At 40.0% G+C, this 22,271-nt stretch overlaps 1 protein-coding gene across 1 annotated transcript in view; it reads right to left on the reverse strand.

Annotated features, from left to right (window-relative positions):
- Positions 1 to 22,271, reverse strand: part of eys (eyes shut homolog) — a 522,745-nt gene that overhangs the window by 468,223 nt on the left and 32,251 nt on the right. Inside the window, exons 2-3 of the mRNA XM_057847548.1 lie at positions 14,950 to 15,617; positions 5,209 to 5,325 (exon numbers count right to left, since the gene is read on the reverse strand). Coding sequence (XP_057703531.1) covers positions 5,209 to 5,325; positions 14,950 to 15,583 — 751 coding nt within the window. The 5' untranslated portion in view covers positions 15,584 to 15,617. The remainder of the gene's footprint in view (positions 1 to 5,208; positions 5,326 to 14,949; positions 15,618 to 22,271) is intronic.

The following is a 22,271-nucleotide window of genomic DNA, read 5'->3' on the forward strand; positions in this document are numbered from 1 at the left end:
GTACAAACTGTTGTTTTCTTCACTGACCAAATATAATCAACATTTTGGACCCAAAAAGAGAAAAAAAATCCCAAAATATTTCATCAAAATTTGTAATGATGTCCGATTGACAACAAAACATGCTCAAAAACTTTTTGAAGCTTGATAACATTTATTCAACTTGTTAGCATAAACATTCAACAGAAGAAAATGAGACTAAATTGTTTTATATTTGATAATTCAACAGAAACGGCATGTATGGTCAACGTTGTTTTTGTCCTTCCGACATACTGTGGTCAGCACTTTCGGGAGATACCCGCATTCAAGTTTATCAGGAGATTAGAGTTCCCAAGTTGGAAAAGGTACATGGTTGCAACAAAAAGGGCAGGCCTATTTTAATGCTCCAATGATACATCACAGTTGAGTGACTGTTTGGCGCTTTTTATGGACACCATGCAATAGAGAATCATTTTTTCAATTTTTCCAACAACACGTGAATGCAGCATCAATATTATGTGCCAAACTGCCATTCATACAGTCAACGGTGAAAATGACATCTTCCCACTTGCTTTACAGGTTAGTGCCAGATAAACTGCCAGCCCTTGTTGTTCATTTTTACCACTGTGTTGATGTTTGTTTGGTCGCCTTTTCCCCTGAATTATGAATTTAAATGGTTCAACCTTATCCGTTACTAACCGCTAATTGAGGTAAACTACTTTGATCGCAAAAATGAAGTAGCAAATTTTAGCCTACTGGCTATGAATACAGTGACAATTATTGTGAATGTGATATGAGTGAGAGGCTCTCACTCAAGAGCTTTGTCTAATATTGTGTTAATATAATGTGGTTTTTGAAGTGTATCAATACTGATGCTATTTATTGCAATTTGTTTATATGACCAAAATGATTAGTATCAATTTGTATGAATTAATTGCCCATCTTTGAGTTATAACCTTTAACAATTTTGTATGTGTGCTCATCGTGATTTTCAGCTGTTTTACAAGCATTATATTTGTTACTGCACTCCCTGTAATCTGCATCAAGATGTGTTATTTTTCATTTCTATTTTACTCAAACAGCTTTACTCTTGGAAATGGATATTAGAAGGTAATCTGCTTGCAGTAAGGATAAATCCGCAAGGAGGAATGAGAGAGGTAAGCTAGGTAACACACCTAGGCAACATAAACCACTTTTATGTCACAACCTACCAATTGAGAAACATTGATTAATTGCATAACAGTTACAGTGATATATCCCCATTTTTGTCCAGACAAAGTAGAGTGGAGGAAGAGGTGAAGGAGAGATGGAAGTTGATGAGCATGAGCAGACAAGGGATGTCTCAATTTTGATTCTGAATACTGATAACTAATAAAAAAATGTCACTTTTGTTACAGAAACTTGTGCTTTGGTTTGATTATATACATTTTGAAGCACAATTTCCGACTTTTTATAATAGATAATTGCAAAAAAATACATTTGCCCGCTTGTCAGTACCCCACTGTGCCCCAGTATTGTATTCAGTCTAGTGACGCACCTGGTTCTCTCTGACAACAAATAAAGCTGGTACTATTACTGTTTAAGGTGATTTTCAAATCCCATCATAATACAGTGTATGACAAAAGTGAGTACACCCCTCAAATTTCTGCAGATATTTAAGTTTATCTTTTCATAGGAAAACAATGACAAAATGACACTCTGACACAATGAAAAGTAGTCTGTGTGCAGCTTATATAATAGAGTTAATTTATTTTCCCCTCAAAATAACTCAAAATATAGCCATTAATATCTAAACCCCTGGCAACAAAAGTGAGTACACCACATGGGAACTATGACAACCCTAAATGTCCAAATGGAGTACTGCTTGTCATTTTCCATCCAAAATGTCATGTGACTGGTTACAGGAGTGCTGTCAGTATTGCTGCAGATATTGAAGAGGTGGGGGGTCAGCCTGTTAGTGCTCAGACCATACGCCATACTCTACATCAAATTGGTGCGCATGGCTGTCACCCCAGGAGGAAGCCTCTTCTGAAGACGGTATACTAGAAAGCCAGCAAACAGTTTGCCGAAGACATGTCAACAAAGCACATGGATTTCTGAAACCATGTCCTATTGTCTGATAAGACCAAGAAGAAGTGTGTCATGTCTACAGTCAAGCATGGTGGTGGGAATGACAAGCAGTACTCCATTTGGACATTTAGGGATATAGTTTCTAAGGGGTGTATTCACTTTTGTTGCCAGGGTTTTGGACATTAATGGCTATATTTTAAGTTATATTGATGGGAAAATAAATTAACTATTATATAAGCTGCACACAGACTATTTTTCATTGTGTCAAAGTGTCATTTTGTCAGTGTTGTCCCATGAAAGGATATACAGTACTTAAATATCTACAGAAATGCGAGGGGTGTACTCACTTTTGTGATACACTGTATCATATCATATTTGTATCATATCATATTTGTATCATTATGCTTCGGGGCAACATTATACTTGTACCTATCTCACCAGAAATTGACACAATGTGCCAAATCAAATGCAGCATGGGATACAATTGAATAATTCACTAAAATTTAAAGGTACAGCAATTTTGATTTCCTTGCTGAAACATTTCTTTCGCTGTTTCTGTTCATGCGTCACTACGCATGTATCATTGCAAAAGATCTTTCGATGCATATATTCTTTAATCCCCTTGGTGATACACGTGTGTTTGTCCCAGAGGCACTTTATAGCCTTCTCTTTGGTTATCAATCTCCTTGTGTTTTGCTTTTGGCCTTGCTTGTACCACAGATCACTTTGCATTCCATAAAACTAAACCAGACCAGGTTTCTGTGATGGATTTTACAAAATGTTCCTTCCTCAACAAGCACTATGACATGTTCCGCACAAATAAAAATGCTTTGTAATATTAAATTCAAACCCACTTAGAGTGCTAAATATATGTTTTTGCCTTATATAGGATAAAAATACTTTCAATAATGCTGTGATGCAGTAATTAAATAGAAATAAAGGGACAACAATGCATTTTTATTTACTGTACCAATTAAATTGGTTAAGGGTGATGACTACATACCGTTTACAAATTATATTTTTGGTGCAGACAAAAGAGATATAAACAGTTAACACCTCATAGCTATATGAAAAAAAGATGTAAGTAATACGTTGAAACAGAGATCCCAGATGTAAAGTGGAGGATGGCCAAAACAACGTCATCATTGTAACATCACACAAGCTTGTCTCATTATTGTGGGTGCATAAACTTTGGCCTATTAATGCAGTTGGCAGTGAAGCAGGTATTACCTTCTTGTTTGATTAATGGGAAAGCTTTTGCAGAAAGGAGGAACGAGAATTAATAGTTCTCAAGAACTCCCAAGAATCTGATGGGACAGCAGGTAAGCATGACTTGAAAAGTGCTTGTAGAAGTCAGCACACTAGAGATATCAGCACCCACCAAAAATATGTATGTGTGGGTGTGTATAGAGTGTGTATATGAGGAATGTGACAGTACACTGAAGTGTAAGTTTGGTTTTTTTAAGTGCTTGGTTGGGTTATATTTCGGCACAAAAAAAAAGGCAGGTAAAAATGTAAACAATAGCACTTGTGCAACTGAATAAAGTTGACCTTTTGGGTGATATTTCAAATAAATTACACTTTGAGTACTAAATTAAAAGATTAATAAAATTAAAACAAAAAACTATAAAAAATCTTAAAATGATGAATAAACAAGGAAAACTCATCTATGAATTCTAAGCAGCAACAGCTTTATCATAACAAATGTAATTATCTAAGTTTAAAGTTTTTTTCCCAGAGATATGATCATACACACATTTTGTGCAGAAATAACATCTGGTTGCAGTGACAATTGCTGATTTTTTACATGTAGCTTCAACATGAATTGTTTGATCGTGCCGTTTTGAGTGGGATATCTACGGTGGCCATGAAGTACAAAACACGACGGCAAATCAAAATACAAAACGGCAAACCCAAAAACAAAACGGCAAATCAAAAAACACAGAGGCAAATTAAAATAACAGCAAATTCGAAAAACTACGGCAAACTCAAAAAACACAACGGCAAAAAAACTACAAAGGCAAATTAGAAAACACTAACCCCCAAAACACACAAAGTCCGCTGCGCTCCGCTCAGCTCCGTTTCGAATGACGCAAAAAATACAATGCAGATGGAATGCGATGCCCAGTGCCCACAGCATACGACTCTCATGCGGTCCGTACACCCGCGGACTCTAGAGGCGCATGCGGAAAACGGAGGAAGCTACGTGATCAGATCAACACAAAGTTTATTATTGTGACAGTATTGTCAGGGGGAAAACACGCCAAAAATGCACAAAGCAAAGGCCAATAGTACAGTTTAGCTACAGTTAAATTCAATTCAACACACAGACAAGCACACAATAACCCACGGATGCAACCCCCCCGCCCCTACAAATCACAATTTATAGATTTGTACAAACCTATAAATTGTGTAAATTTCAATAAAATATGGTTAAAATTAGATGCATAATACTTTTATTAACATTATTTACTTTGAAAGACTGGATATTGCTGCCGTTCTATTTCCTGTTTGGTGCGTGCTAAACAGCAGGGCTTGATCCGGCCGCAGGTTGACGGACCAGAAAATAGACCTCGTGCATATTTTAGTTTTGACGGATCGGAGAGGCGGACTCAGGCGCATCCGGATCGGAGCTGAGCGGATCATGTGGACCACCTCATATTGACTCCAATACAAATGTATTTGTTATGTTGTTCGGAATGGAGCTGAGCGTAGCGCGACGGATGTGTTTCGGCCTTAAGGCAAATCAGAAAACTCAACAGCAAATCAAAAAACAAAATTATATTAAGCAAATAACATGTGAAAACTCACATCGGGATCAAACTTGTAATTTAATGTCATCAGCAGGAACAATGCAATATATATGACATTTTAATTAGAGGCTGTAAACCTGTGTTTCATAAACTACGACACGCTCCGTTAGCCAGCAGCTATGCAGCTTTTTACAGCAATATATCAGCAGTCGTAATGTCAGCTTCTAAAGTATTTGATTTAAAGTAGCTGCTGAAATTACTGTATTATGATGACAAATACAATAAAGTAGGTTCTTAAAGCCTAAATGGAAATGCTTTTCTTGGATAGAAAAATGTTTTCATTTTTGACCTTTTGCTGAGAAAGCTTTTGAGATAAAATCCATTGTGAAACATTTGCAAAACTGCCTACCTGAAAATTCTGCTCTACAGACGCATGAGAAGGCGATAGATGACACTTGAACACATGTACCGTTTGTACACATTCTGTCACAGTTTTCCTTTCCAATAATTTCAGAGCAGGTTGTTCCTAAAATATAGAAGAAAAAAACAGTTGATGAATGAACAGAATACCAACAGAGACAAGAATATATTCATTCCTCTGCATTATGCACAAAAAAATGTCTGGTATGCTTTTACACTTCTATTCATTGATGTTCTGTACCGTTTATCCATACTAGGGTCTACGGAGTGTTGGACCCCAGCCCAGCTTTGGGCAAGAAACTCTGAACTAGTCACCAGCCATTTGCAGGGTAAAAAAAAAAAAACACAAATAATTCTCACATTCGGACTAATGGACAATTTTAGAGTCTTCAATCAATGTACCATTCAGGTTTCTGGAAGACATGGGAACATCATGCAAACTCCACTGTCAGGTAGTTTGGCTTAGGTCAATGTATGATGTGTCAGGGAGATGCTGTACATTGTGAATTTTGAATGCTAATCAAAGCTGTGTGCCACCCCCCTATAAAACCGTCCAGTTTTTAACATTAGTTCTACAGAGGATCATATTAGTTTCCTTTATGATAACTTTATAAAATTTGTCAATTAACTATGCAGAGAAAGGACAAAAAAAAATTGCTGATGTTATCCAAGGAGGGCTAAACATTTGCTTGTAAGTCATGCTAAGACAACACCAAAAGAATACACACATACAGTACATAATGCGGACAGACATTACATAACTACATTTAATAATGAGTGCAAGTCATCTCGTATGTGCCGGTTATACTCTTGTGAAAAAGTTGAAAATGGATTTACTGTACAGTAATTGTGATGTTTTTTATATTTGTGGGGACAAGTTGGGATGACAATTTGAAGAATATGAAGACTCAGAGTGACTTGCTAAATTCAAAAGGAAGAACATTTGCTGAAATACTAACACTGTTATTAAGGCTTGCCACAGGTTGGGATGACATTTAAAGTTCCTGGAGACTCGGAATGATTTGTCAATTTTTGAGGGGCACATTAGCCAAAGTGCCAACAATACTATCAAACCTTGCCAAAACAGATGTCTCTGGGTCTTTCTGACCTGGCGATTAAAACATAGAAGCCAATTCTGGATTGCCTTCCTAATTGTTTCTCTAAGGCAGTGTTTTTCAACCGGTGTGCTGCCGCACACTAGTGTGTCGTGAGAAATTATCCAATGTCGCATTTACATATTGTCTCTCCTTTCAAGCTCGGGTCCTCTACCAGAGGCCTGGGAGCTTGAGGGGTTCTGCGCAGTATCTTAGCTGTCTCTAGGATTGCGCTCTTCTGAACCAAGATGTCGGACGTTGTTCCTGGTATCTGCTGGAGCCATGCACCCAGCTAGGGGGTTACTGCCCCTAGTGTCCCGATCACTACTGGCACCGCTGTTGCCTTCACTCCCCACATTTCCTCCAACTCTTCCTTCAACCCTTGATATTTCTCCAGCTTTTCGTGTTCTTTTTTCCTGATGTTGCTATCGCTCGGGATTGCTACATCTATCACTACTGCTGTCTTCTGATGTTTATCCACCACCACTATGTCAGGCTGGTTGGCCATCACCAGTTTGTCTGTCTGGATCTGGAAGTTCCACAGAATCTTGGCTCGGTTGTTCTCGACCACCTTTGGAGGTGTCGTCCACCACGACTCTGGGGTGTCCAGTCCGTACTCGGCACAGATGTTCCTGTACACCAGGGGTGGGCAAACCGGTCCTCGAGGGCCGCAGTGGGCCCTGGTCTTTGTTCCAACTGACCCAGCACAGATAGTTTAACCAATGCGGTTTCAGCAGAAATGAGAAGCACCTGACTGCAATCGACTGATTGCACTTGTAAAACAGCAGATTGGTGAAAAGGTGTCCTCTTAATGGGTTGCAACAAAAACCCGCACCCACTGCGGCCCTTTGTGGAATTAATTGCCCACCTCTGCTGTACACCATGCCTGCTACCTGGTTATGTCGTTCCATGTATGCCTTGCCTGCCAGCATCTTACACCCTGCTGTGATGTTCTGGACTGTCTCAGGGGCCTCTTTGCATAGCCTGCACCTGGGGTCCTGTCTGGTGTGATAGACCCCGGCCTCTATTGATCTTGTGTTTGGGGCCTGTTCTTGTGCTGCCATGATCAGTGCCTCCGTGCTGTCTTTCAGTCTGGCCTTTTCCAGCCACTGGTATGTTTTTCCCATGTCAGCTACCCCCTCAATTTGTCGGTTGTCCATACCATGCAGGGGCTTGTCCTTCCATGATATCTCCTCAGGGTCCTCCTCCTTACTGGGCTTCTGTAGCCTGAGGCATTCACCGAGCCGGTCATCACTGGGGGCCATTTTCATGATGGACTCTTGGCGGGATGTAGTTTCCTCATGGATAGTGGCTCTGATGCTCACTAGTCCTCGGCCTCCCTCTTTCCGCTTTGTGTAGAGCCTCAGGATGCTGGACTTAGGGTGAAACCGTCCGTGCATTTTATGCACTGAGAAAGGGATTGGCAATAACACCAGGGGAGCCAATCACCAACTACTGGTGGACAGGGCAGTCGCTAGAGACTGCAAGGCCAGTAGCACCAACCTCTGCACTGCCTGGATTGACTACAAGAAAGCCTATGACTCAATGCCAAACACATGGATACTGGAATGCTTGAAGCTGTATAACAACAACAGGACACTAAGGACCTTCCTCCAGAACTCAATGGGGCTGTGGAAGACAACTCTAGAAGCCAACTCAAAGCCAGTTGCACATGTGAGCATCAAATGCGGTATCTACCAAGGAGATGCTCTGTCACCCCTGCTGTTCTGCATAGGCCTAAACCCCCTCAGCCAGATCATCACCAAGAGTGGAACAACCATCAGTCACCTCCTCTGCAAGATATCAAGCTGTATGCAAAGAACGAGCGTGATATCGACTCCCTGACTCACCTCACGAGAATATACAGCAATGACATCGGGATGCCATTCAGACTAGATAAGTGTGGGCGAATGGTATCCAGAAGAGGCAAGGTGATCTTAACTGAAGGGGCTGAACTTCCTGAAGGCAACATAACTGATGTGCAGGACAGCTACAAATATCTGGGGATCACACAGGCAAATGGGAACCATGTGGAAGCAACTAGGAAGTCTGCCACAACCAAATACTTACAAAGGGTGAGGCAGGTCCTCAAGAGTCAGCTGAATGGCAATAATAAGTCCCAGGCCATTAACAGCTATGCCCTACCAGTAATCAGATACCTTGCTGGCATCGTATCCTGGCCGCTGGAAGAGAAGCAGGCTACCGACATCAAGACAAGAAAGCTCACAATTCACAGATATATATACTGTAGATATATATTTTTTTTTACGTCGTCGGGCGGAGTTGGAGTAGGAATGAAGGTAGGAGTAGGTAGAAAGTTTTTCTTTTTTTGGAGTAGGTAGAAAGTTCTCGGTCGTGTGCAGAAGAGCAAGGTATTGCTCGTGTCGCGTTCAAGAACTGCTCGGATTTCTAGACCCCCTGTCTGATAATTCTGAGCTTTTTCAAGCTTAACTGCTATAGAAAAATAAATAAATAAATACATAAATAAAAACAGAGAAAGACTGAGCGCTGTTGAAGAATAAGAATATTCGCTTTGTGTTCATCTAAACTTGCTCAAGGTTCACACTAAGTACGCATACTGAGAAATTATTTTACAATTTAATATACTGTACAGAAAATAATTTTGGACCGTTTTTGGTTTGTGGTGTGCTGCGAGATTTTTTCCAATGTAAAAACGTGCCGTCACTCAAAGAAGGTTGAAAAACACTGTTCTAGAGCATGTTTTATTATTATTTTTTTTAATTTTTATTTTACTTTATTGGTGGTCCCTCACGATAAAATTTCCTTGCACTCTGAGTAGACACGTCAGAGTGAGGGGCTGCACAACAGTGTCATGACCCTAAGTAGTTGGAGGTTCGGGGTGGTGCTCAAGGGTATCTCTGCAGTTAAGCTTTCAACTGGGTCTTAAACCTGTTCCTCCCATGTCCAAAAGTTTTTTGCAAAATGAGCTACTGCTGCTTCAAACAACAACATGTTGTGCAACAGATCCAGCTAAACATATTCATCTATAACTCTCGTATCAATATATATTTTTTTAAATCATATGATGACGACAGTAGATGTAAACAAAAAGGTTATATAACAAACTTAGTATGTTAAGAGTACTTTTACTTTTGTTTCTTGCGGCATTTTCCTGTGTTTAAAGTTATTTATTTTTGTCTAGACATCAGGTTTTCATGTACACCTAACCAATCCGCTTGCTCCAACCACTCCTGTGTTGGCCTGGTGTTTCTCCTTGTTGGTTCATTGTTTCTTTTCATTGTTGCACAAGCCATGTTCCCCAAGACCTGTTATTTCCTGTCATCTTGGTTTTATTTCCACTTCCAGTGTTTTGTTGTTGATTTGTGCCATCCTGTTTTAGACTTTCTTAATTTATTATTTTTATGATTTTTATAATGTGCTCTTTTCAGCGTTTGTTTGTATGGGTGGCAATGTGGATGTGCGCGTGCGTATGTGTTATAACGTTTTTGTTTCAATCTGACACAACTCCATTTTGGTCAGTACAGTGGCCCTGAAGTGCAACACTACGGCAAATTAAAAAACAACGGCAAATCAAAAACTTAAAATGGCAAATTCAAAAACACAACAACAAATAAAAAAACATCAAATTCAAAACAACATCAAATCAAAAAAACAAAAAGACAAAAAAACACAAAGGCAAATTTAAAAACAAAGACAAATCAGGAAACACAACTGGTAATCGAAAAACTAAATTACATTAAGGAACCGGAAAAGGTAGGTATCAGTCAAAAAGTACACTGATCGCTGACTAATCAACTGTTAAGGTCTTGTGGCGTGGTATTTGAAAATGGGTATTATCTCTGAGTATCTATTGTTAGCCTGGGACTCCAGACTCACCCCTGTTCCAGCGATTGAGTCTGGCGACCGTCCGGCGGATCAAATTCCCAGGGCGGAGCAAGCCACAGCAAACATGCAGCGGAGTGGACCAATCAGCGATGGGCGGACGTGACGTTGGTAAAGCAACAAGAAACTAGCGCAAGCGGAGAATGGGGAAGTTTATTCAACATGGCTAGCGCGAGACAGACTGTTGTCAATGACTTGTGTCGATTTCTTTTTTGGTAATTTAAAACTGATTTTACCGCTGATCGGAACATATTCTTGGCTCACCCCTTCGCCATATGTGTTGTTATGGAGAAGACTTTTTTTTTTTTTTTTTTTTTTTTAACCTGTCCAGTTCAGCTGTTTGACACGGAGAATGGAAGTCTGAGTGCCCGATTGGTCTGAACAGTTTTAATATTTCACATTGAGAGTATGACATACTCCCATTGTCATCATTCACATACCTCATTTATTATGAGAAAACAGTGAACAGGAAGGGATTATGGGGGAACAGAAGATAAGAAACACAAGAGAAGAAAGAAAAGAAACATAAACAACAACAAGAAATACATTGAACGTCTACACTAACTACTAACATGTTGGTGCTATCGTCAGCTAGATGTATTTCCAGTTGACCAGGGAAAAAAGGGGACGGGGGTGGGGGGGTCTATAAGCTATGTGATTAAAAGGGGAAGAGTGTGCACAAATCAGCTCTGTTATCTAGAACCCAGTAATCGTGTGAATCCCTCGTGAGTGTAAGCCCATTGGCGACCGACCCTACGCCGCCCCCCGCCAATCCCGGCACCGGGATTCCCCACCCGAGTGCGCCCCATCACATCCAACCGCACGCGAGCCCCACCAAGCACGCGACAGGCACACAGACAAGCGGAGATGCCACGCGGGCACCAACCCAGGGCCACGGCCCCCACCCAGCCAGCCCGGGGTGGGAGTATGTATTGTATGTGGTTAAAATTAGATCTGGACCACATTTTTCCAGATTGTTGCTGCGGTCTGAACTGTCAAGTCTCCTAAATCGGAATTCACGAAGCAATTACGTCAGCAAAGAGTGAGAGAGACAGGGCTCTACGGCAGCGATGGAGCTATGCATCAGCGTTAACGCTGAGCTTGAACTCGGCTTTTAGGGAAGAGGCTGGCCTGACAACATACATTAAAAAAATCAAATGAGAGGATGAACCTGAGAATGCTCTGTTTTCTTTCTGAGCTCCAAATGAGCAATATTTCAAGATTGCTTACATGGCCGAGAGTCTGGGCAAACTGCCCGTATGTGCGTGCATGCGTTCTACGTTTACGTGCTCAGTGGAAAAAGACGGTCTGAACGGGCACACTAAAAAATCGGATATGAAGAAAAATCACAATTGCACTAAGACCTGCGGAATGAACCTAGCCTAACAGTACTGCTGGTACTGTGATGGTGCGTCAGCGCGACTTTCCTATTGGTGCGTTCGATGTGGCAACGCGACGCTCCCATTGGTTGTAAACCATTTTTTATTGAATGACATGGGTAAGTGCGGTGTAAATAAAGTATGTATGAAAAGTGAGGTTGACTCTTGTTTTTATTTCAGATAAGCATATTGCCGCTGGTAATCCTTGCTACCGTAATTTTCGGACAATAAGCCGCTGTTTTTTTCCTTCATTTTGAATCCTGCTGCTTATAGTCGGTGTGGCTTATTTGTTGATTTACTTGGCTTAATAGCTAACACTTTCTTTGACAGCGGTTTCATAAGACTGCCATAAGAACATCCTAATTGTGACATGACACTATCATGTGCATTAATGACTTATTGTATGTCCCTAAGTCCATTTATGTCCAGCTCGAATCTTTGCATCCATTTAAAACTGAGATAATTTGCCAGATGACACAAAATGACATCTTTCATAAGCATTCATTAATGCTCATGGCAGTGTCATGTCATAATTATAAGGGTCTTATTACAGTCTTAAGGCGCGTCTGTCAAATAAAGTGTTACCGAATACCATAACGAGCAATTAATGAAATAACTGGAACAGTAACTGAAGAAACAATTACCACAGAATATGAGTTTGATCCGCTATTTAAATCTGTAGCGTTGCAATGCATGTTAGGAGGCATGTTAGACGATAACATTGTTGACAGCAGGCTCAGTGTTGGGAGTAACGCCGTTATAAATAACGCCGTTACGTAACGGCGTTATTTTTTCAGTAACGGGGTAATCTAACTAATTACTTTTTTCACCGTTACAACGCCGTTACCGTTACTGACGGTCAAAAGCGGTGCGTTACTTACTCTGAATAAATTGAGGAAACTGCCAACCGTGTCGAGTCGACTCTCTGCTCTGTTGATTTGTCATCCAAGACTTGGGGTGCGTTCAGGTTCGAGAATAGCGCACTTACTTCTGACTCCAAGCTGTTTGTCCCTGCTCATTCAATTAGACAATGCTTTCCAAAGTTTGGTAATGTTTCTGTGTTTGCTACACCTGATGCTAGCCTCGTTCCCATCTCCCACTGTCAGCCAGCAATAATTCTGCTTCCATCTTGAGGACGGCAGACACTTTGAAGGTGACATGAATTGTCAGGAAACAAGCCTACCTGAATGCAGCCCCTCAAGAGATGCGATGGAAGTGATTGTGAATGGCTGAGGGTTAGAGTCATGTGTCGTGGTAAGCCAATCAGAGCTGGTGATTTCACAAGCAAACCGGAACAGCGCGTGCGGCAAACACACACGCAAAACAGATGCACGGGATGGCAGAGCATTCAGAAGAAAAATTGTCCTTTAAGAGGTGGAGATATAGACACTATTTCAAGTTTGTCGAAATTAAAGGAAAGAACCTGCATGTAATGTGTAATTTATGTCCCGGGGCAAAGCTTTTGTCGACATCTGTGGTAAGCAATTCAAATCTGCTGAAGCACCTAACAAGTTAACCACCTGTCTGTTCTTCTCTATTCCACTGACTCGAACACTGCTCAGAAAATTTCAAATTCTTTGACATACAACAAGTTCTTTTTAAAGTAACGGAAATAGTTACTTCCCTGGTAACTAGTTACTTTTACTATAGCGTAATTCAGTTACTAACTCAGTTACTTTTTGGAAGAAGTAGTGAATAATGTAACAAATTACTTTTTTAAAGTAACGTCCCCAACACTGTTGGCAGCAGAGGTTGACTGTCTCCCCCAAGGAATCAGATGGCCAAATGAAGTTCTAGAAGCAAAGAAGCTTTGCAGCCTAATGGTGGTTCATTTGATCTCATAATGCCGCTGTCAAATATAGCGTTACCGGTTAATATCTTTTGGTGTAAATATCCCATAATACAGTGAGGACAGTGCGGCTTATCTATGAACAAATGCCGTTTCCGTGTCAAATTTGGGGGGTCGCGGCTTATAGTCAAGTGCATCTTTTACTCCGAAAATTACGGTATTTATAATCGTGGTGTCAATTAACCCATGAGTCTTTGTGCCAGCGAATCCAACTGATTTCTGTTTTTCAATTTGCCGTTTTGTTTTTGATTTGCCATTGTGTTTTGCACTTTAGGCCCACTGTAAGTCAGCCTTTTGCAACCATTACCACTCATCCATCCATGAGTACACGGTTGCAATTTGTAAAGGTTGTGTCACTGTAGCCACACAAGTATTAATTCAGCAGTTAATTTCATACCAAACAATATAAAATAATACATTAACCATTGATTTCAATTACTATAAGGTTGCACTTTTTCATAGTTTGGCTGGGCCTGCAGTTTGGGGCCTATTTACACAGAAACACTCCGACCACATCAACAGAAAAGCGCCATTGTCCAGATTTGCGTTTACACGACCAGGTTCTCGAACGGTGGTGCAATTCGATCTGAAAACAATTTAGTATTCATGCCATGTTGGAGTGCAGTTTTACAATGCGACTGCCAATACACACACTTCCTTGACAACATCAGGTTGCATGTGCAGACAACCAACATTGTTTCTAAATAATTCGTGCATTGAAATTGTAATTAAAGCCTGGCGGGTTTCTATTTGGACAAACAGAAAATTTGAATTACTACTTCTTATTACACTGGACTACGAAACATTGAAATATCAACGTAATGTCGACTGACAGCCACACTAATTGCACAAATATTCATGAAGGCCACTCAAGTTGTTCTTTATTTTTGACAAGTTGTAAATACAGTGTTACCGTTGTCCTACTTTGGCTTTGAAGTGTGTTGTTGTATATATAAAAAAGGCGAATAAAAGAAAATTAAGATGTACAAAGTTATTAATCAACATAACACGGCCATGTTTTATGTTTCCTTTCTGGAACTAAGAAATCTGGTTTGCAAATAGTGACATTAAAACGACTATGTTTTTTAATCCTTATTCTTTTAATATTTGTAATGACTATTGTTTTACTCAACTGTATTTCCATCATGATACAGTGATTAAGAACTGCTCTCCAATTAGGTATGATTTACCATTTGTTTTGTGCACTTAATATTTCAGCCAAAACCCTCCATTTACATTGGCAGCTCAATTGTTTTGGGATTCAGAATATTGATCCAATTTTGTGAACTACTCCTCAGAGACCACAGACTGCTTGATTGTCGTGTTTACTGTCCAATGTCATTCCACAAATTTGATAGCATATAAAAGATAAGAAAAAAACACGGTTTCTATCTACAAAAAAGAAAAAGAAAGGCACCAATTGCAAACAACATACACAAGTGGAAATAAATCACGTGCAATTTTATAATTGTACGAGCTTGAGTCTCAATTTTAGATTTGAAGAAGCCACATAGCAGAAAATGAAAAATGGTTTAAATTTTTACCTGAAAAATGTGGAGGGCACAGACACGTGAACATGGTGTTGTTCGGTTCTGCAGAACTGTTGCTCAAACACACCCCTTTGTTTTTACAAGGACTGTCAAAGCAAGCGTCAAATGTTTCGCAAAACCTCCCAGAGTACCCGTGGTGACATAGACACGAATATGTCCCTTCCCAACCGTCCGATCGACAAAGACCCTTTCCAGAACATAGTGAAAGCCTCGGAGAAGCCTGACAAAGTTGTGTCTTGACCAGTACGTTGAGCCTTAAGCCGTGCTTACACAGCTGAGTGTCGTCGTTGTGCAGAGCAATTAAATAGTGGTGGCCCGGCCCAAGCCACTTAGCATCCACTTCTTTGCTTCCATTCATGTTCTGAGGGAAAACAAACTGGTCGCTTCTTAGTCTGTTTGTTGAACAACTTTCAAAATTTTCCTGAGAGACGTTGAGAATTCTGACACCATATAAAGTCAGCATCTCATCTGTGGCCAGTAACAGTTTGTCACCATACTGCAGCTGGAGTGGACAAATCTGAGGGAAGTTAAGGGGCGCATTTGAGGCATCTCCACCACGAGAGCCCCAACACTCCTCAGTTGTGGCACAAATGTTCTCCCTGAGAGTCCAGTTCATTTGGATGGTCATGTAGTCCAGGTGCCACTCATTTGCAATTGATTTCCTGCAAACAGCGAGACAAAAGCGTACGTAAAATGTGCAGCTCACAAAGATGGATATCAAAGAACATAGGGATGTCTTCATGTTTTCTTCTTTGATCCAATTCCAGGAGAGCAGTGGTGTCAAGGAATTCCTAGGGGGAATTGAGAGAAATTTTAATTAATCATTTGTTGCTGACACCTCAGTTTACTTTCTCAAGACAAAGTAATTGTCTGTCGAAGTAGCTACACTGTCATTAATAACACCTATAGACAAGTTTCTTTAGTGAAATATTCACGGCGTCATTTTTGACGTTTTCTGTTACGGACCTCCGGTTGAGATAGAACAACGTGAAGTGCGGCTGATGTAAACAGAGTGTAGACACAGTTAAACTAGACATAGGAATCCACGGAATCTCCAAAAATGGATTCAGCATGACGTAGATGAGGCTCTGGGACTTTTTGTGCTGTGCGTTCTTGTTTGAACTGCTGGAAGCGACTATATGTATGGTGGGAAGTAGAATAATTTGATCAGTGACCAGCTACAAAGCACAAGTGTTAAACCTAAAGGATCCACTTAAAAGATTATATGCTTGTTCTTATCACTTCGTTGATCGTTCGTGGACAAAATTCTAACAATTTGTGCAGCCTGTGTTAACATGCGGTGAATATTGATACGGCGACCATTTGAGTGACCAAAATGAAATTACAAATTATATTACAATTGCCGAATGCAGAAGGACTGACGCTGATCTTGATGTTACAAGAAACTACTTTTTTCACCTGGTTAGATTATAGTTATGGTATTATGAGCTCATCACACATGTACTGTATATCCCATATAAACACATAGTATGTCATTCTTTTTTATTGTAGATATTGATCCATAGGAGGAGATTATAGTTATGGTATTATGAGCTCATCACACATGTACTGTATATCCCATATAAACACATAGTATGGCATTCTTTTTTATTGTAGATGTTGATCGCAATAAAACTTTTGGACAACATGATTCCATTTCTTGTTTTATTTATAACAATTGGTGCATGTGAAAAACAATAACAATAAACCCAATTCATGAAATTATTAGAAAAATATTAACAAAGGTGAAGCATAAATTGAGCCTTCTATCTCAAAGGTAGAATGCAAGTAGTCTCGATATGTGTCCATCCACGTACAGTAAGTTGATGTGAGACACATCAAGTTGTCTTCCCTTGACTAACAGCGTTTTCCATCTGTAAACAAACGAACAAAAAACGTCTAACACTTGCATTTATACATGAAAGGTAAAAAGCCCGTGTATGACTTGTAGTAGGTGTTTGTTTTCCATTTCTTTATGGTTGAATAACTACATCTAGCAAAGCTAATAATGTCTCAGCTGTGACACAAGACACATAATTGTAGTCAAACTGAACGTAATTGTACCTGTTATTGCGTTGCAGTGGCACTGTCTTGCTTCCACATCTGCATTAATGAACACAAAATTCCCGTATTCATGTATTTGGACACATTCAACTTTGTTGCCTTGGAGCTTTCCAGGTCCTTGATTACGTTTCCATCCACTGCCAATTAAATAAATAAAATACAAAAATATTTTGGTTGTGGCCACTCAGCCATGTCTTCATGTTTTCTTCCAATGTTGTGACAATGGCAGATGGATGCATTTCCAAATTTTCTTTTTTGAGGGATTTTGATGAACAATGCAACTTCAAATCCATTGCTGTTTTTTGGTTAGTGAACGTGTAAAATGGAAGTCGCCAAACTTTTTAAATAGACAAGCATCCCTGCTTTTGGAAAGTGGTACTTAAAAACTCTTGACTGTAATCAGTGGTGAAAGTGGGCCGGAACAGTCCGAAGCGCCGTTCCAAGATAAAATTTGGGGGTGCAACGGTGCTTTGATCCCGAAAAATGGCGGCAACTGTCCTAACCTCCATGTAAAAAAAAAAAAAAAAAAAATGCCTGACTTCCACAAACGCATCTCCAAGAAGAAAACAGTCTCTTATTGTCAGGTTTACATACAGTGTAGCATCATCAGTTTCCACCGATATTTATTATTTTTTTTATTCCACGGAGTTCTCCCAACGTGTATATCTGAGTCAGACGAGATAGCCGACTTGCGTCGATGCGAATGCAAACCACCCTGCCAGAACTCCAGTTGTCCGTTCAATTGGCTGACATGGGATCAGCATGGATAGTTAGCTCTGATTGATTCAAATGCACATGTTTTCGGGACAATAAAAAAAGGAATAAAAGAACAAGCCTATTGAATTAATGTGATAAAAAAGGACAATGCAACGGAAAATTGATCACATATTTAAGGGAAAGTAAGAGTTGAAGAGGCTTATTTTATTTTATTTGCTCTGATGTGCAGGTTCAGAACATCTTCCATGTTATAATGCCAGACCCCAGAAATTCTGAACTGAAAATTCAGTTTTTTTTTTTTTGTTTTTTTTTAATTATTTGAAAGCTTTATGTGGTTCTTCAACATACTGTAATATGATAAACTTTTTAAAACATTTTTTTAAATTAATTTGTACGGTATGTATGTTCTCCAATTCTATCATAAACGATTTCCTGCTGTTCTTGTGGTAAAAAAAAAAACTAAAGTGAGGGTGAATTTAATAAAGTTTTAAACAATTTGTTTTACTGCAATGAGGTCCAGAAATGCTTGTCTCAGACTACGTCTACATCTGGACAGATAATTTTCTCCAGGGTATTTTGCCGACTATTTTTATACCTGTCCACACTTACGTTTAAGGTGCGTGTAGGGCCCCCACTGCTTTTGCAAAGTATGCCTGCAATTGCACAAACTACACATGCATAGAAAGGAGCGGCCTCATATGTGACGTCATTTACCTCTGAACTGGAAATTCATTACTCGCCAGCGACAAATTTCAAAATTAGTACACCTTCTAGACTGTCATTATTTTGTGATCACTGAGAGTGAGAGTGAAGGGACTGAGGGCAAACTCGGCTTTTACGAGCAGTCGCCGAGTTGTTATAATTGATGCTCAGTTGCGCTCTCACCACTTGGGAAATAAAAAAATAGAAGAATATGGTGTGGCACTGCGTATACTGTATTTCCTGGAAGCCGCGACTAGGAGTACTTGTGCATTACAGTAGCGATCATGGAAGTGGCGACAGTTTTGACAGGCAGAAATGTCTTGGAAAAAAACTGACTGCCTCTTTGACTAAGGGTACGACGCAGGTCACTTTACAGGGTTTAATTTTCCTTTACACATTTTTATATACTCATGTTCAGTCGGCACTGAGTTGGGAGGGGCCAGCCCCGGTGCTGGCTGATCGGAAACAAAGTGGGAGACGAGCTCTGTAAAAAAACGCTCATCTCCGCGTCATCCGCGATGGGAGGACCCCAAATGGGCACTGAATTGAAGCATATTATTGAGACGTAGTTGAAGGTTCAAGAAAAATGTGTGGAAAACAAATGAGGAGCAGGAATGCAACGCCGTGATTGTCTGCCTCCATTGTTTATGATGGCATCATGCCGCACTACAAATGGCGACGGCATGACGTCACTTCCTTAGTATCTGACTGCTGTACGGAGACAGCAGTCCATATTTAGCGGGGGGTAATATTACCTGCCTACATTATCCGTCTAACAACTAATCTGGATAATAGGCATACTAGTATAGCCTATATGCCGTATAGTCCAAATAAATACACGTTTAAGGCCATTATCCATCCTAGTGTAGATGCAGCCTCAAATGTGATACATTTGGCAATATAGTTAATGTGCACTTTGGACTTTTATTAGTTAAATTATCTTTTTTAGGCTACTTATTTATTTCCTGATAATAATTCTGGCTCCGTGGCGACCTTGATGTCAAGGAGTTCCAGCAAGAAATTCTAGCCACTTTTACCCCTGACTGTAATACATCCAAATCAGCTACATGTGCAACCATGCTGTCTGTAATGATAATACGCACTGTATTAGAGTACCCCCGACCCACCAAAAAAGTTATTTCATTTACAATTTTACTAACAGTACTTAATATAATCATTACCAAAATGGTAATTAGACCTATTTAATAAAGTTTTATTCTGAGTGTATGTCAAAGTTTGTGCAAGCACCGCATAGATTTTGAGCAGTAATCTTTGACTGAAGATTCAATAACTGAATTGAAAACTGAACACAGTTGAGTTTGCCCAAGTATGAGTTTGCCCAATTAAAAATATGCCATTTTCCTCAAAAAAATCGAGCAAAGTCTTTATTCTTGTAAAGCTCTTATTCAAAAGTCAAATTTAACAAAATTCTGCTTTTAACTAAAACTAAAGTAAAATATAGAAATTACAGGAAACATACTTTTGTTGTTCACATGGGCTTATTTGTAGCTTTTCGAGCAGAGTTGTCATTATCTGAGTGCATGCACTGCAGTGGTGCTGGCCACTAACTGTGTCCCAACAGTCTCAACCAGTCTAAAGTTTCTGCAGTGTGACAATGCCAGATAAAATATTCTCTCTCCACTTCACCAGTGCCTGATCATCAGTCTCTGGCAGGGAGATGAGTTAAGAAGACTACACAGTGTTTTCCCCCTCAGGCCATTTTCATATGTGCTTGACATAAAACAAAAAGTGTCAATGCTTCCTTAAAAAAATGCTGACTGCGGAACTGCAGTACATGAGAAAGGCATAGCTATGAATGAAATAGAGAGTATTGTCATGGAGGCAGTGGACCATGTGTGCCACATGTAAAAGGCAAGCTGTTTTTTATCACATAGTTTTATTGATACTCATTAAAATATAAAACTGCTGAAGTAAATATGCCGATGTTTTAAAAATGAATAGTTCACCCTCATGTCTTTGGATTTTCCTGCTTGACACAGAGAGTTTCATTGTACAAAGGCATTTTCTAAGATTTCCAAGTGTTGTTAAGTCCACTTGTTTCACACTCAACTCCGAAATGAGTGCGTAGGTGATAATTATTAAATTGATTAGATTAGAACATCTGGCTTGGCTGCATATTGTTGTGCGATTGATTAAACACCTGGATTTGTCACACAGAAACACAACGTGTGCTAACATTTAACAGTGTATCACAAAACTGAGTACACCCCTTGCCATTCTGCAGATATTTAAGTATATCTTTTCATGGGACAACACTGACAAAATGACACTTTGACACAATGAAAAGTAGTCTGTGTGTAGCTTATATAGAACAGTTAATTTATTTTCCCCTCAAAATAACTCAATATATAGCCATTAATATCTAAACCTCTGGCACTAAAAGTGAGTAGACCCCTTAGAAACTACGTACATCCCTAAATGTCCAAATTGAGCACTGCTTGTCATTTTACCCCCAAAATGTCATGTGACCTGTTACAGGAGTGCTGTCAGCATTGCTGCAGAGATTGAAGAGGTGGGGTGTCAGCCTGTTAGTGCTCAGAAAATACATCACACTCTACATCAAACTGGTGTGCATGGCTGTCACCCCAGGAGGAAGCCTCTTCTGAAGACAGTACACAAGAAAACCTGCAAATAGTTTGCTAAAGACAAGTCAACAAAGCATATGGATTACTGGAACCATGTCCTATGGTCTGATCAGACGGATTTAGATATTATGCCTATATTTTGAGGGGAAAATAAATTAACTCTATTATATAAGCTACACACAGACTACTTTTCATTGTGTCAAGTGTCATTTTGTCAGTGATGTCCCATGAAAAGATATAATTAAATATCTGCAGAAACTCAAGGGGTATACTTACTTTTGCGATACACTGTAATATTTGCCTCTACCCCGATAGCAGGTGACTGTGCGCCGGATCTAGCGTCAGCTCGCCGGGTTCACATAGCAATCACAACCCTTAATGTCAGTGCGCCAGATGCGGCCGGGATTATCAATCTGACAGTCTAAATGATAGGTTATGCACTATTCCAGGGACGACCGTGCAGACCAGATGCGCTCAAAATCTGAAATCTAATGGTCGGTGTGTGACGTCACAACAGTGCGCATCCTAAAGGTGAGCATTTGCGCTGCTGCACTACACAGGCAAACACACAAGAGTCAGGACATAGCATCTCGGCGGACTGCAAATTTTATTCAGTCAGCATCACGTTTTGAAGTCTCTGCTTGACTGTCAAACAAGTTATTCAATCTAGCGTTAATAAAATGGCCGGTGTATTCAAGTGATCTGCCATGTCCCCAAGTATTTCAAAATTTGTTGCAGAACAAAATGTGGAGGGACAAAACATTTACTCTCTATTGCTGTAAATGTTTCAATGTTGGAATACTGTAAGGGCCCATGCCCTCTGAGCCTGACTCCCCCTACTTGTTTGCGTAAGTGCGTAACTGCCTTGATTGCAGGATTTGACAGATGGGCGAGCCTGGGAACAGGTGCCGGTGTAGGAGCGGATGCTCGGGGTGCAAAATCTGCTCGAGGGGCCTGCGCTTGACAGTGACATTCGTTTATTCTCGCGATAAGATTGACCAAAAAGTCAAAATGCACGCCCAAAGCCGTGCTCTCCTTTAAAATGCCTGTTTAAAATTGTGACAGTTGTTCTTGAGAGTTGTACTAATGCGTTGGCTTAAAAGTGCCAGTTTAAAAATGCGTATGTAAAGTGATTGTGAGCGATGATGAACATTTTCTTCATATAAATAGCCTATTATTGACACAATAGAAAAAACAACCTGAACACTTTAGCTGCATTGGAAGAAG

Source organism: Corythoichthys intestinalis, chromosome 10 (genome assembly GCF_030265065.1).
Source record: "Corythoichthys intestinalis isolate RoL2023-P3 chromosome 10, ASM3026506v1, whole genome shotgun sequence".
Lineage (NCBI taxonomy): Eukaryota > Metazoa > Chordata > Actinopteri > Syngnathiformes > Syngnathidae > Corythoichthys > Corythoichthys intestinalis.